We start from the raw sequence: 16,854 nt of genomic DNA on the forward strand, positions 1-16,854 counted from the left end.
TAACTATTTCTTGAATGTAAACTTTAATTCTAGCTAGCTAACCCGTACATGTGTTGGTGTTATTTAAAATTGATATACTTTATATTAGTACTGATACTTCACAAAATATGTCCCTTAGAAATTTAAATATGCAGTTTCTTAATATTTGATCCAGATGTTAATCCCCTTTACCGCTTTGGCGCTTTACTATTAGAATACTCATTTTTTTATTTTCAATATTTGGAGTTCACATTAAAGTTCTATTAGAGTGGGTAGAAGTTTACTTGATAGGGAAATGGACTGGTAGTTTCTTGTATTGATCTGGGCAATACTCTCGTCATGAGCTAATTTTTAGAGTTGAGTTAGACCCAAATTTCATATTTTTACCGACTAAATTTGGTCTACTTTCATGCCGAACACAATTACAATGTTAAAATCAGAAAGGGAAATATATCTACACTTGTCAATTAAAAGGAGACGTTATGTAAGACGATACCTTTTAAGAAGATATTTTTCATCCCTCATTCCTTTGGATACAACTCACAAACAACAAGAGGAAATTTTAAAAATTTAATCTTATTTTTGGACAGAATTTCATTTTTAAAATAAAAATCAATCTAATTTTTTTACTGCAATAATTTCACAAAAGTAAAACTTAAAAGTGTGTAAAACTAGGCGAAAATCGTTTAACACTGTCAAAATTCTCAAAAATATGTTACATAATTTTATGTTAAAACACTATAATTGACTTTCTAAAAACCAAAATTAAACAAAACCAAGTATATTCGCATTAAATAACAAACAATTGATTGTTATTACTTTGATTCTTTTTAATATTTTCATCTCCTCATTAGGTATTAAGTTCATTCTCTTGTAACCAGATGATTCAATACAAAGTGTATATGTATAATTCTGAATGTACGTACAATACTTTTAGCTTAAAGACATTTCCTTGAGGAGATGCAGATGTTGAGGTAAATGTGTGATCATATAGCAACAATGTTATTAGAAATGAAGACATCTGAAATAAGGTGGGCCTGATCTTCACGTTGGAGTAATACTGATATGATTTGGACATGTGAATAAGAGATGCATAGACGCACCAATGAGGAGGTGTGAGAGGTTAATTAATGAAGAGAGAAAGAGGTAATAAGGCAAGATATGCCACAGTGTACGTTGTTGTTGTTGGTCTTCTTATTAACTTGTTCCTTCAAGTATCCTTTCTCTTGCCTTCTTTGCCTGCATTTTCCATTCTCAAAAATATTAATTACTAGTAATATAGAAAGAGATCAAACGATAAAAATCTCGAAAATGTTTTCAAAAATAAAAAGAAAGTAACCTGTTTGTCCCAGTCTGTAGAACATGTAACAATAGATAGAATGATGGATTGTATAGTAGAACCAACCACTATTCCAATCCAAAGGCCCTTAGCTTTCATGTGTAGAGTGAATCCTAACACCACTGCTAAAGGAATTGCTACCAAATAGAATGCTCCTAAATTTATGTATGCCCCTATATGTTGCCATCCACTTCCCCTTGCTATACCTGATTTTTTGTTACAAAAAAAATAATCTTAGTCCAAAAAATTTCGTAGAAAAATGTAACGTTTACTTACTTACCAAACACTAGAAACTAACCGGAGATGACGGCTTGTAAGCTGTCTGTGATAATAGACAGACATAGAAGAGGAGTCATTGAAGCAATATATTCCACAACTTGCTTTTCGTTGCTGAATGCTCTTCCTAATATATGTCTGCTTCCGAACATACTTGTGCTCAACACTACTGTCTCTATTACTGCAAGAAACATTACTACTTGAACTGCCATTCGAGCTCGTTTAGGATTCCCAGCTCCCAATTCATTCGAAACACGAGTACTTTAAAAAAAAAAATGAACATAAGACAATACACACAAGAGAAAATGAAGTTTTCATTGATTGAATCAAACCTTGCAGCAGCTCCAAAGCCATATGGTATAGTGAAGTGTAAAGTGGAAATTGTTAAGCTGCGCGTAAACAAATGAGGTATCAGAAGCATTTTTATATCGAAATTCTCATAGATTCACCAATATGAATAGGTACCATATTGACAACACTGATGCCTCAAGTGTTGGATTTGGTAAGAGGCCTGATAGCAGAGTAAGCACTTCAAGTGACCACCATTTGAGGCTACAATAAAGGTAATCAAATTGAAAAAAATAAGTCATAGACATGACGAACAAATAAATAATTCATCAGGATGACGAATATTTACCAAATCATGACAGCAGAAGGGACAGCTAGACGGAAGAATTCGTTGATACCTAAGAAGACATCCATGGAGAAAGGCGTTCGAGTCTTCTCACAAGAGGTAGAAAAGCTAACATGTAATGCAAGAAATAGTACATATAACCAAGTGGATATACTGAAGGCTATAGCAGCTCCAATGTTTCCTAGCTCCAATTTAAATATGAAACCCCAACTTATCGGCAAGTGTAAGCATAAAACAGCCAACGACGATAGAAGCATAGGCAAAATCAAGCTCTGTGTCTGCAAGTATCTAACTAATGGTTTAGAAATTGCACCACCAAACAAAGCAGGGATTGCTCATAATGCATACTTCCGCGCTTCAATTGAGATTTCATGATCTTGTCCAATCAATATAAGCAATTTATCCATGAAGAACCACAACACACATATCGGTAAGCATACAAGAAACAGAGAGATTATAGCAGTATAAGTATATGTACTGAGTTTGTGGTATTGCTTAGCTCCATAAGCTTGTCCACATAGTGTCTCCAAACCACCAACTAGCCCTGACTGTTACATATATTATGCATAAATTAAAACGAATATAATAAAATCACACTCATTCGTTAATCAACTCTGAATTTTGAATTCGTCTCTGAACTAAAAATGTACTTACAAGTAGGCTGAAACGGGTGACGTTAGTAAGGGAAGTTGCAATGGCTACACTAGACAGGGCTAATCGTCCAAGATGTCCAACCATTATGATCGATACAACTTGTAAGAGGTACTGAAACACTGTGACTGCTACCATTGGAGCAACGATTCGATTCGTTTTCTTTAGTTCTTGAGATAAAGCATCCCAACTTATCTGCCATTTCTTTTCTAATTTTAAGCTTTGTGGCAACTCCTCTTCCATTATAGTTCTATTTGTTTTCACTTCAACAGACGAAGACTCTTATAATAAATATATATGCAAAATTAGAAAATATGCTTGTTTGATTTGTCAGATACATGTTATAAATGATTTCTCTTTCTTTATCTAATTCATAGCCATTTTTAACATGATTTTATCGAGATATTTATCGACTATTTCCATGTCATCAGTTAGTTAAAATAAGTTATACACTCAATTAGCTCTATCTTAACTATATAAAATTACGTATGATTTACAGACATTGCTCTACTAAAGTCTCCTTTTTTTTTATGTCCTTGTTGTACCTGTTTTTGCGTTCAAACGCAGACCCCAAAGTTGGACTATTTATTTTTATGGAACATTAAATACTTCTTAATGTCTTAATGAGAAGATGAAATAATCCAAATTGCATGTAAAATAAAAAAGTGGAGAAAACTTTGTTTACTGCCAGTGGGTTAGTTATTATTTTGTAATTCAACTCCTTAAAAAGTGGAATTGTGGTCCACTCCTTGACAATGAACCTTTAATTGTGGAGCTTATATATACTATTATTTTTCAAAAAATGGAATTAACAGAATAAGTGCAGGACTAAAAATCAGAATTTCAAATGTTACCTATGGATACAATTAAGTAATAAATAAAGTCATTAATGTGTATCAAACTCTATATGTCTATTAGACAGCCTAAGGGTCATACCATCCCCATCACCCATACCATTATGAACAATAATAATTTTACTGACATAATTTTAATTGAAATTGAAATTTCAAACAATTAAAAAAAATGAAGAAGAAATTTCAAACAACTAAGTCTATTTTTAGTAGAAATCATAAATGGAGTATTTAGCTAATTAATCTAGTAGACAAACGCTATTTAATTGTGACACTATTTTAAGTATTAGCTATTTAATAAATAGAGTACTTGGTATTTTATTTTTGTTAATAAAAAACTTTATTTATGTCGTTATCAAAAGCATTAAAGTCGTTTTAGTTGGAGCCGAACATATTGATGTTCACCGATCACCAACTTCAATAGAAGGTAATTGTGGCGATGCAAATAAAAGTTTATCAGATAAATATGATAGATTCGCGATAAATGATAAAAGAAAAAGTTAGTATGTGGAAACTTGCCCTAGACAAATCCAATTTTGATAGATAATGTGTTCACGGACTACACTAAGCACCATTTGTTTAAACTTAGCACAACTTTGAATCTGAATTATAAATTTCTAACTTATTAAATAATGTGTTTAGAAATCTGATTGTCTTTTTAATCAAACTTGACAGACTCAAAATTGGCTTAGGAAAAACATTTTAATGTGGGAGATCAGCCCATTCATACGTTACTCATAAAAAACATGCATTATAGCTATTTTTGTGATATGATTATAGCAATACGCCTTTTAATTTATCATTTAAGAATTTGGAATGAAAAATGAAATTTAATGTGTAACGAAAAATGAACTTATTATATATTTTACAAAATACATGCTTCGTTGTGTCATAAACTCTATCCATACTTATCGATTACTTAGTGGGACACATTTTTATTTACTGATAAAATAAATAAATAAATTCTGCCCATACGAACTAGTAGTCAACCTATAAAACAGATCCAAACACACTAATTGTATATACTAGATACAGCTTCATACATTAATTATCTTCTGAATTGAAGATAATATAAACTATGGAAAAAAAAAAGTCCTAGCCAATAGCAATAAATAGAAGCTAAACTTGTTGTCAACCGCAATGGAAGATAATCTAATCCACTGAGAGGACACTCTGATAATTAAATCTGATGTATTTTAGTGTAATTATATTATTTTTCATGTTTGATTGGATATATAATTACTTGGTCAACAGGTAATTGGTGTAATTAATAGGGTAATTACACTCTACAAGTTATACGCAGAAGCTGTAATTGTTGGTAATCACATGGTGTAATTACCAGTCGATTACTTTTTATCTTATTTTTATTTTTTTTACCTCTATTATTGTAAGTTCGTTTTTATTTTTATCATTCTAAAAGTTTGTAAATTTTATTTTTATTTTGTATTATTATATTTCATTTTCTTCTAGTTCTCAATTTTACTTTACGTGATTCTATGTAATTTTTACGTATTAGCTATTTCTTTATGTCATGCTAATTTTCTCATTAACATAATTTTATTAAATATTCATTGTTAAGTAAGTATAGATTACGTTTTTTTTTTAGAAAAAATAAAAATAAATCATATTTATGCATGCTATGTTGAAATTTGCTATAAGAGTATTATGTTAAACTTTTTGTTTTGGATTTAAAACTTATGTTATATTTTTCAGTTTCATTTGTTTTAGTAATACTGACTTCACATTGCACGTCTTTTTTTAATAAAACTTGATAGACTATCTTTTTGTCAAACATTTAATAATTTATGACATTTTATTTATATATTAAACTTTTTATCAAACATGCATTTCACGATGTTTGTAGAAATTTCATACTTTTAGTTATTACGATCAATTCAATTAAAATCTTAATTTGAAAAAATATAACTCAATTATTTTTTTCATAATATTAATTAAAGAATATATATTTATTTATTAATATATTCTCAAAATAGAATATATATCCTAAATATTTGATTTAATGTCATTTATAAAGTGTCTTATGTGTAGTACAGATTTTATATAATATATTTTTATTTTTAAAATTTAATATTATTTTATGATAGCAATTGTGCATCCAAACAGAACATGTGTAATTACATTGTGACAACCAAACTGATCAGTGTAATTAGTAGACATGTAATTACTACCCTAGTAAATTACACTGATTCCAATTATAGGATGACTTTCCGAACATGCCCTAAAGAAAAATTTTAACAGTAATCAAGCTATTGTCTTTAATTAATAGCTGCTAAAGATAGTATCTTTTTGGGTAATGTCTTATTATCTCCTTTCTGATATCCTCTTCTTAGCATTGATTGCCTGCAAAAGTTCCATCACAATGTGTGAAAACAATACAACAAAAAATGAATACTGAGACAAACAACTAAAAGTGCACCTGTTTTTGCCAATCAGTGAAAACTAGTATGAGTGAAAGACTAGTTGCTTGTATTGTAGAACCAGCCAATAGTCCAATCCATAGGCCCTTTGATTTCAGATTTACAAGAAAACACATTACAGCAGCAACTGGGATTCCAACTAGGTAGAATGCTCCTAGATTCACATATGCACCAATTATCTGCCATCCACTTCCCCTAGCTACTCCTGTTTATATCCAACATACACTTTTTTTTTCAAATTTCAACTAAATATTGTTTAAACGCCTACTTAACGATCATCGAAAGATATATATAGCTAGTTAGGAGACTTGCCACAAATGACTGCTTGGAAGCTATCTGTGATGACTGTTAGACACAGAAAAGGGGTAATTCTAGCAACATAATCCACCACTTGTTCATCATTGCTGTAGGCTTTACCCAAAACTCCGCGGCATAAGAATATTACTATGCTTGCCAGTACTGTTTCTGAAACTGCAAGAAACATTGCAACTCTAACTGCCACTAGAGCCTTCTGAGGATTACCAGATCCCAGTTCATTAGATACTCTCGTGCTGTAATTAAGCCAGAATTTTTTAGTCATGAAGACAAAGAAAGTACGCATATTTTAGTCATACTGAACTAACCTCACACCAGTTCCCAATCCATAAGGAAGAGCAAAATGCAATGCAGAAATCGTTAAGCTGATCAGCAAAAATATGAGGATCGGTACTACACACATCGGATGAATTGAGCATAAAATAGGTTATCGTGGATTGGTGCATACATACCATATTGATAGTACTGATGTTTCAAGTTTTGGATTTGGTAAAAGTCCAGATAGCAAGGTAAGCACCTCAAGTGACCACCATTTAAGGCTGTGATGATTTCCATTGCACAAAAACAGATGAAGATAAATTAATCAAAATTGTGATAAAGACTACTTAAGATTCTTCAATAACAAAATCAGGACTTCTTACCAAACCATTAAAGCGGATGGAGTTGCATAACGAAAGAATTGTCCGATAGCAAGGAAGGCATCTCTGTTCAGAGGAGTTCTAGTCCTCTCACAAGAACTCGATCGACTGATGTAAACCACAAGTGATGCCACAAAAGTCCAGATTGAAAAACTAAAGGCTATACCTGCACCTGATTTTCCTATTCCTAAATGAAATATGAAAAGCCAGGATAGAGATATGTGGAGACATAGAGCCAGAAAGGCGCTTACGAGCATTGGAAAAATCAAACTTTGAATCAGCAAATATCTAAGTAGGGGCCTAAGAATTGCACTTCCAAATAGTGCAGGGATAAGCCACAAAGAAAACTTATAAGCTTCAACTGAAATTACAGGGTCTTGTCCCATTAAAATGAGCAGCTTGTCCATGAAGAGCCACACGACGCTGATTGGGATGCACACAATAAGTAGAGATATCACTGCACTGTGAGTATAAGTACCGACTTTTTGCCATTGATTTGCACCATATGCTTGCCCGGACAGTGTTTCCAAACCACCAACCAGCCCTGACTGTTTCACATTTGCATAAAGAATTTACTAAAAATATTCATTGTCCTATGAACAATCATGATACTTTTATTAATTCAACCCGATTTGAACTAGAGGCACAGATAGCCTTATAGCACCGGGCTCATCTGAACCTAGTACTTTCGATACATAGTACAGATTATGTGTACAAGTTGAACCCAGATAGAGTTCAAATCCTGAATCTTTTTGGTTTTGAACCTCCAAAGGACTCAACTCGCCTATTTACCACCTCTAATTAGATTTAACAATCATAATGAATAAAGAGGACTTACAAGAAGAGAGAAGCCGGTAACGTTGGTTATAGAAGTAGCAACAGAAACACTTGACAGTGATATCTGGTCTAGATGTCCAACCATCATCATTGATACAACTTGCAATAGATACTGCAATACGGAAACTGCCACCATTGGTGCTGCTATATAACTCAACTTCTTCAGCTCTTGACAATACGTTTCCCATTCCGTTGTTATTATCCATTTTCTATTCTCTTCACTTTCCAGCAACTGCTCTTCCATGGATTCAGCTCTACAACTATATGCAGCAGCAGTTATGATTTCAATCGAACTGTAGATACCAACAAATAGTTTCTTCGTATCAGGTGTCACATCTGTAGTCCCTTTCATTTGTTTAAAATTGTGTTATACAATTAATAATATAATGTTATTTGTTAGACCACCAGTCAATGCTCCACATAGATAAGGTTTATTTAATCCAGATGATCCAATCACGCTTAAACAAATCTTTGAAGATGGTCCCCAAATCACGATGTTTAGTGTCGTATCTGTGTAGCGGGCCGGCAACATAGGAAAGAAATTATAATTTATTTCAACAGACATAACAAGGAACTAAATAAAACACATGAGAAACTAGATAATAAATTTGAAGCAACCTTCATCCATAACAAGAATAAATAGTTGTTGCAAATGCATTATATTCATCTGTTATGTATACGAAAATTCGTTCATCATGGTCGGGTTGATATCTCAAAAGGTCACCACTCAACTTGAAAAATTCATCTAGTAAAGTCATTCAACTTTGTTATGAATCAATAAAATCGCTCTTAAGCCTTTGTTTCGATAAAATCAGTCAACTAAATATGTTATGCAGAAAAACCAGTCATTATTAAATAACATTCATTGGTGAATACTTGAATGCATATTAATTATATTAATGAAGTCAGTCCACTGCTCCTTGGAAAGAGTTTTCCGTGCCTTACACGATAGTATATAAAAATTCTGCTAATGCGTGTACTCAAAATCAAGTTAAAATTATATATAAGCAAATGTGGCTCTCGATTTTATCTTATTTTATTGAATTTGTCTCCTTTAATTATTCTCTTCTGGTGATCTCTTTTCTGATACCCTCTTCTTAGCCTTTATTGCCTGCAACAATGAGTGAAACAATACATAAGTAGAGTTAAAGGATCAAAATATGAATAGTAGGAGAAACAAATAAAAGTAGACATGTTTTTGCTAATCAGTGAAACCTAGTATGAGGGAAAAACTAGTTGCTTGTATTGCAGAACCAACTAATAGTCCAATCCAAAGGCCTGTTGCTTTCAGATTTACAACGAAACACAGTATAGAAGCAACTGGGATACTGTGTTAAAACTAGTTGCTTGTATACTGTGTTTCACATTTGTAGTCTTAAAAGACATAGCAAGGAAGCATAAATTATGTGATGTTTCTAAAGTTTTTAAGAAAAAAGCATGAATATTGAACTAACCTCGCAACAACTACCAATCCAAATGGAATAAAAAAGTACAATGAAGAAATCATTAAGCTGACAAAACAAAATAAAAGGATCAGTACTATACACAAACGACGAATTGAGCATAAAATACGTAATCATGAACTGTTGCATACATACATACCATATTGATAGTACTGATGTTTCAAGTTTTGGATTTGGTAAAAGTCCGGATAGTAAAATGAGCACCTCAAATGACCACCATTTTAGGCTCTGATGATTCCCGTTGCACAAAAACATATCAAGATAAATCAATCAAAATTGTGATAAGACTACTTAAACAACAAAAAAGGTTCCTGTTACCAAACCATTAAAGCGGATGGAGTTGCATAACGGAAGAATTGTCCGACAGCAGAGAAGGCATCTTTATTCAGAGTAGGTCTGAGTCCTCTCACAAGAACTCGATCGACCTATGTAAAACACAAGTAATGCTACAAAAATCCAGATTGAAAAACTAAAGGCTAAAGCTGCACCTGATTTTCCTAGTCCTAAGTGAAATATGAAAAGCCAGGATAGAGATATGTGGAGACATGACCTTACGAGCATTGAAAGAATCAAACTTTGGATCTGTAAATATCTGAATAGGGGCTTAAGAATTGCCAAGTACAGCTTTCATCTTAGTTTTTATGACATTCAATCTATAATAATCACATGTGCAATTCTACATTCAAAGCCGTGTGTTGTTACCTATTGTTCTTCACATAACTGAAAGAGCTGGAGTTGTGACAAACTGCATATATTGCAAAAAAAAAAAAGGAAGCAACACAACTTTCAACAATGTTAAAAGGGCATTTCATTTATTCAGGAAAAGATCCCCATCAATATTTTTTACAGTAAAGCATCAAATGCATAAATTTACCGATTTTATAACTTCTATTCAATACTCCAGAATAGATAGGAGCTAATTACAGTCTACAAAAACTCGGAAGGCGAAGGAGCATCTGGCTTCCCACTATCACTCAAGCCCCCTGGGTGCTGCAAGTTCTGCAAAACTTGTGCTGACAACGGCCCCAAACCACCCCCTAATCCATCATTTGCCGAGCCAAAAAATTGACAGACCAGCCGAGCCATGATACCAAGCAAATTTGTTTGGTTCTGGCAAGCATCAGCATGCATTTGCATCATCTGCTTTTCATGGTCAATCTGCATATTCACCAAACGCTGCCTCCACTCCAGTTCTTCCTCTTGCCATTTCTCCTCCAACTTCATTCTTTGTCTCTTCTCCTCATCAAATTCCCTCTCTAACCTCAACCTTTTCTCACACTCCCTCTTAGCCCACCTCATTTGTCTTTCTTCCAACATCAATCCTTTCATCTCTATATCCTCATTCCTCTCATCATCTCTTCTTTCCCTGCAAAGTTCCATTTTTTTCCTTCTTTCTTCTCTCTCCAACATACCCTTCTCCCTACTCCACTCCCTCTCCCTCCTCTTCTCTTCCCTCCTCATCAAGACATCCCTCAACTCTAAAACTTGCCCACCCACCATCCTAATCCTTCTACCACAAAACCCTTTTCTTATTTTCCTTCCACGCATCCAAACAATATCCTCAATTTCCTCTCCCTCCCCACTTCCATCCACATCATGACCCAACTCACCATCTTCATCATCATCCTCCAATTCCTCGCTATCGATCCCAAATCCCAAACCCAATACACCATCATCACCATAAAGCTCAATCATATCATTATTGGGGACATTTTCTTTGATATCCAATTCAACATCCCCAAACACTTCCTTGTACTTCAAGAAATTTTCCCAGTGATTCTCTCCATCTTTCCAGCTGAACTCGTTGCTTGATGTTCTGATTTTCTGCTTGACACCCAGATACTGATGTCGCATGTTTTGAACTTTGATGGATACGTCACGCCATGACCATTTGAAAGGGAAGTGAAGTGGGTCTTGCAGGTGATGTACGGTATTGACATGGTCAGCAATGGGTTTGAATTTTTTCTCTCTGGTTTTGAGCTTCGCTAAGATGCCGGAGTTAAGGAGGTCTGAGTACTTAGTGAGCAGAGTTTGTTCTTCCACTTCAGACCATTTCTTGCGCTTCATCTTCTTCTTGATCCTCACTTTTCGGGTTCAGAGTTAGGGTTACGCTTACATTCGGGTCATTTTGTTGGACAATCCCTAGATTTGAGGAAGGTGAACTCTACACTTTTGGGTCGTCCTACACACTTGCTATATTGTCTAAATTTATATCATATATTATTTTTATTTTAAAAAATTATATATATTTTTATTTAGTAATATTACTAATATTTTTTACCTAAATTGTGTCTCATTTTATTTGGCAAAAGATTCATAATATATATGTATTTTGTTTTGTTATGACAAGGAAAATTTGCTATTAATATACTCACAAATTATATAGAAGAGTTTGACATAAAAGGCAAATCTCTTGCTTTTACGAAAAGAAGTATCAAACTTGAGACATTCAACATGAAAGTTCTCTACTGTATCAAAATTATATCTCATAAATTAAGAGAAGAAATATAATATGATTAATAATTTACTATGTAATATTTGTTAGTTTATAATATAATTTGATTTAATATAGAGGTAAAATGATAATTCAATTATGCATTTTGAAACTTCATATAAAATATAATCAATCTAAGAATATGAGTGATTTAATTCATCAACTATAAACATGTTCTCTCCGTTTCAATTTGTTTGTTTTGCTTCTAATTCAAATTTTCCCCTTGACATTTTTGAACCGCTTTAAACCGCAGGATTAAAAGATAAATTGCCAATTATCATTAACTAAGGTAGATTGGTATAAATAACTAATGCCAGACGCCAGTACGTTTTTCGTAAAGCCTCAGAGAGACATAACAAGGAACTCAATAGAACACTTGAAAAACTAAGAAAATCACAAGGATAAGTATTTGTTGCAAATACATTATTTTCATTTACTATGTATACGAAAATTCATCCATCACTATCAACTGTAAATTCAACATCATACCCTATCTGTGACGATACAAAGGAGAGACATTCACTTAACCTATTCCCTTCGCTATTATTTTCCTCCACCGATTACAAGTTAATACCGTGGCACAACAACAATCTTTCTTCTTCTATTTTCTTTGTGCACGAATGGCGGAGAAGAACTGAACTTCAGCAAGCATATCCATACATAAATAATCAGAGACCCGCAAACTCAGTTTTTGTGCTGCATTCTCCCACTTTCAGCACCAGCATAAGGATCGATTGTCACATTAATAACAGCAGGCTTCCTAGCAGAAAAAGATTCTGTAAGTGCAGATTTAAGTTCATCAGGTGTTCCAACAAGGTATCCTTTTCCTCCAAAGGCTTCAATTAGAAGATGATACGATGCACCAGGAACAAAAGATGTGGGTGCTGGATCTTCTTTATAAGGTCCAGTAATTTCTTCAGGGTTCCTTCTGTCACCACCATAAACTCCGCCATTATTGAAGACTATAACCACAACTGGGAGCTGGTAGCGAACTAGGGTCTGCAATACATAAATTACTCTGAATTAGGAGTGTAAATTGAACTTTAAAAGAAAGTGAACCAAGAAATATATGGGAGCCAACGGTGCCACAGTTAAGTTACTCTACATAACAAATGTAACTTGGAAGTAGAAGGAATGCCTTCACGAGCATGACTTTTCATTGTAAGGAGTGATCAATGCTATAATATTTAAAAACAAATAGTGAAAAAGATCATGGTAACCTTAAGAAACGAGGACCAATAATTGTATGAGAAGACCACCAAAGGCAACAAGAGAAAAAAGCTGTACGAGTGACACTACAGGGGTAAAAAAATAGATAAGAAAAATCATGAATCACACCAGAACCGGTAAGTAGGGTATAGCACGAGATGGGTACTAGTAGTAGGAGGGATTATGGGCCCAACATCAAGAACCAGCACATCAAGGTAAGGGGCCTAGGTTCCAGTCATTATAACTGCTGATCAACTGTTGGTTGATTCAATGACCTGTTGAGCAGCTTTCTAGTATATGGAAAGTAATTGTACTGACTTATGACATCGAGTTAAGTTCCCTGATTTTGTATCACAAGTTTTAAGTGATCTTACTAACTTATGAGTCATGACACCACTGCATTACAGGCATCCAGTAGGTCAAGGCATCACTTCCTAATGACTCTCTTCTCAACCTGTCAGCTGAGCTGGAAAGCAATTCAGATTAAGGGCATTCAAATCCACTCCACATCATGTGATCAAAAAATGAGTTGGGTTTTAACTTAATGTGGTAGCGGAGGACCTATGAATATTCAACCCCTAAGTCTGCAAGATATGGTACAGTACATATTTGTATTTAGTGGTTCATTATAGTTTAAGATGTGTCAGAAATTCCATAAGAGAGATATTAGTGAACTACTCAGATATCATTACAGTTATTCCACTTAGATATCATTCCTGAAAACCAATGAACTACTCAGAAAGATAGAACCTGATGTTTGACAATTAAATCTTACTAACCCCTGAAATTGCCAGTAATGAAACTACATAAGAATCCGTAATCCACAATAATGAGGGAGGACATCAAATGCCTAGAGCAGTTCTCTAAGAAGCAGAAAATATAGAATATTGAGCTTCATCAGAGCCTAAGCTTAAGCACTGATCAGTTCAACTCTATTATATGAGAAAAATCTATTCAATTGGGCTTAATTATTACTCGCAAACGTAAATGATTTACTAAATGAGACATTAGACAGACTAACAAGAAACAAGATAATGAAGAAGTTCTCTGATAACCAAGAAAGAAAGGAATCATATGTCGAAGATCAGCAATGCTATTCTAGGTAACAACTAAAGTCAATCAGATCCTATTAATAGAGTATATAGTGGGAAAAAACACATGAAATAGAGAAAGACAACAGACCTCAACTTCCATGGCACTGAAGCCAAATCCAGAGTCCCCTTCAACAGCTACTACAAGCCTTTCAGGTGAAGCAGCAGCAGCTGCAATGCAGTACCCCAGACCAACTCCCATTGTCCCCCACGTCCCTGCATCCAACCGGGTCCTTGGCTCGGTCTGAACTAATACTGATCGCCCCACATCCATAGTATTGGCTCCTTCGGAGACAACAATTGGAGCAGGACTGCCCAATTGCAGTATTGCATCTCTAATAATTCTCATTGGTGTCATAAAATTAAATGGCACGACGTCCTTTGCCAGTTGTGCCTCCATTTTCGAAACATTTTCCTTGCTCTTCTTTGATAATGCCTCAACCCAAGGATGAGACTTCCCTAAACAAAAAGGGTCATCCTTAATCTCCTTGTGTATCATCTCAACAACCTTAGTAGCATCACCAACCAACCCTAAACATGGTTTCCTAAGCTCAATCTCCTCCTTATCTACATCAACTAAGATAAACTTCACATCCTTAGACCACTTTGGTGGCTCTCCAAAATGCAAAAGCCAATTAAGCCTTGCGCCAACTATCAACGCCACATCACACTTTCCAATAGCCAGTGACCTTGCAGCAGTAGCAGCTAGCTCATGATTATCAGGCAACAAACCCTTCCCCATTGGTGTTGGCAAAAAGGGTATTCCAGTACGCTCAACTAAATTCTTCAAAGCATTTTCAGCTCTAGAAAATGCAGCCCCTTTTCCAAACACAATCAAAGGCCTCTCCGCTTTCCTCAACAAAGCAGCCGCCTTTTCAATTTCTGAATGTTGAACAATGGGTTTAGCAATGAGCTCTTTATTCCTGCAACTCTCAGCATCATCGATCAATTTCTGTGCTTCAGTGTCACTAATTGTTTGATGAAGCACATCAGTAGGAAGATCCAAATAACAACCACCTGGCCTGCCAGAGACTGCCCAATCCAAAACACTGAAAACACAGCTGGGGATTTTCGTTATATCAGTTGCTTTAGCTGAGTACTTAGAGAAGGGTTTCACAGCCTCAATTTGATCTAATTCTTGAAAATCGCCACGACCCATTTCTTTCTGATCAGATGACCCAGAAATCAGAACCATGGGCCAGGTATTAACGGTTGCATTGGAAAGCCCAGCGAGGCCATGAACGCAACCTGGACCAGAGACGGTGAGAAGAATTCCGGGTCGCCCGGTAAGATAACCATAAGCAGAAGCAGCGTAACCGGCAGATTGTTCATTGTGGAAAGCAATAAACCGGATACCGAGTCCGACCGACCGGTTCGCAAGGGAAGTAACGGGTATCCCGACAACCCCGAACATCCGGTCGACGCCGGCACGTGCAAGGCACATGGCAACAAAAGTGTTTCCGTCGACAGTAGATAGGGTTTGGTGATTGGAATCAGACATTTTAAGTAAGTTTTAGAAACAGAGGACTCTTTTCAGTGATGGATTTTACAGGGAAGATCAATTGGATACTTTTATTATCTAAAGAAAGGGCAGACGTGTTCGCTTATATATAGGGATTTTATTTATGTTTAATATTACAATATTAGTTTCTGCCTACCCCAGATACTGATATGGCGGCCTGAGGTTGTCGGAGGCAGTGATTGAAACGACGAAATTGGTTTTGTCTACTCGTTCAAAACTTTTATTCTATATTAGTCGTTCATTTTATTTTATTAAACAAAAAAAATTTTGTAATTAATTATTTTAGAGTGTTTACGTTTATTTATAGTCTTTTTAAAGATTAAATTAGTAAAATTGTAAGTTTTGATTTTCTAATGTGTATAAAAAGTAAAATATGTTATTACTCCAAGAATTATGATAAATTTATTGTATGCATAATTTCAAGGGGGTATGAACTTTACTGAATAACTATGTATCTACTAATTTGATATTTATCATGGTGGTCTTTGGGATGATATCTCAACTCTATAAATAAAGATATCATATACCTTTTGTGGAACACATTTTGAATAAGAAGAAAAGAGAGCTATTTATTTCTCTTTATGATTATATCATTATAAGCTTATATTTTATAACAAAATGATCAAATAATATGAAACGAAAAGGAAGGATTTTGTTGTCCGCTTGCAAAATGGGAAATTCTCGGTTTTACAGAAATTGTGATGGTGCATGTCAAGTTGGCTTTGAGGTCTCAAAATGAGAAAGTGGGACATGTTCATGCTCTATCGAAGAAAAAAAAATATCCCGGGGAAGTAGGTCTATTATCTTATCTTTTTCTTGAAGGTTTCTAACCCCCATTTTATGCCAGCTTTTCTTCATATATGTTGGATTATCAATGTAAATGTAAATGTAAATTAATCGAAGAAAGCTTGCTTAGAAGTCGGTCCAAAATAGGAGTCGAGAGGTTGATATGTGACCCAACTAGATGAAAGCACTTCAATCAATATCAATAGGTACAAACCAGGCAACATCTGCATAATTATAACTTTTTTCAGTCAAATAAAACACATCACAGTAATTTCGTGTTGCTTAGTTGAGTACAATTCTAGATGTAATGCTGTGTTAGATACACATTTTG

At 34.5% G+C, this 16,854-nt stretch overlaps 2 protein-coding genes and 1 pseudogene across 4 annotated transcripts; all 3 read right to left on the reverse strand.

Annotated features, from left to right (window-relative positions):
* Positions 1-905: 905 nt before the first annotated feature.
* LOC107010737 lies at positions 906-3,149 on the reverse strand (annotated as a pseudogene).
* Positions 3,150-5,838: 2,689 nt separating this feature from the next.
* On the reverse strand, positions 5,839-9,702 carry LOC107008825 (protein DETOXIFICATION 1-like). 3 transcript variants are annotated; one of them, XM_027915011.1, is made up of 9 exons: positions 9,561-9,702; positions 9,413-9,469; positions 7,960-9,069; positions 7,125-7,669; positions 6,936-7,022; positions 6,792-6,848; positions 6,481-6,719; positions 6,168-6,373; positions 5,839-6,091 (listed from the first exon to the last, which is right to left on the reverse strand). In XM_027915011.1, exons 3-9 carry the CDS (start codon positions 8,308-8,310, stop codon positions 6,053-6,055), a joined length of 1,524 nt encoding a protein of 507 aa, XP_027770812.1. In that variant the 5' UTR covers positions 8,311-9,069; positions 9,413-9,469; positions 9,561-9,702; the 3' UTR covers positions 5,839-6,052. The 3 variants fall into 3 exon arrangements, with proteins under 3 accessions (XP_027770812.1, XP_027770813.1, XP_015063504.1); XM_027915012.1 differs by lacking the exons at positions 9,413-9,469; positions 9,561-9,702 and adding an exon at positions 9,151-9,392; XM_015208018.2 differs by lacking the exons at positions 9,413-9,469; positions 9,561-9,702 and having other exon boundaries at positions 7,960-9,392.
* Positions 9,703-12,264: 2,562 nt separating this feature from the next.
* Positions 12,265-15,791, reverse strand: LOC107011723 (2-hydroxyacyl-CoA lyase). Its single transcript, XM_015211330.2, has 2 exons — positions 14,307-15,791; positions 12,265-12,914 (listed from the first exon to the last, which is right to left on the reverse strand). The coding sequence occupies exons 1-2, from the start codon at positions 15,714-15,716 to the stop codon at positions 12,600-12,602; spliced, it is 1,725 nt and encodes a 574-aa protein (XP_015066816.1). The 5' UTR covers positions 15,717-15,791; the 3' UTR covers positions 12,265-12,599.
* Positions 15,792-16,854: the final 1,063 nt, after the last annotated feature.

This window comes from Solanum pennellii, chromosome 2, assembly GCF_001406875.1.
Source record: "Solanum pennellii chromosome 2, SPENNV200".
In the NCBI taxonomy this organism is placed as follows: Eukaryota; Viridiplantae; Streptophyta; class Magnoliopsida; order Solanales; family Solanaceae; genus Solanum; species Solanum pennellii.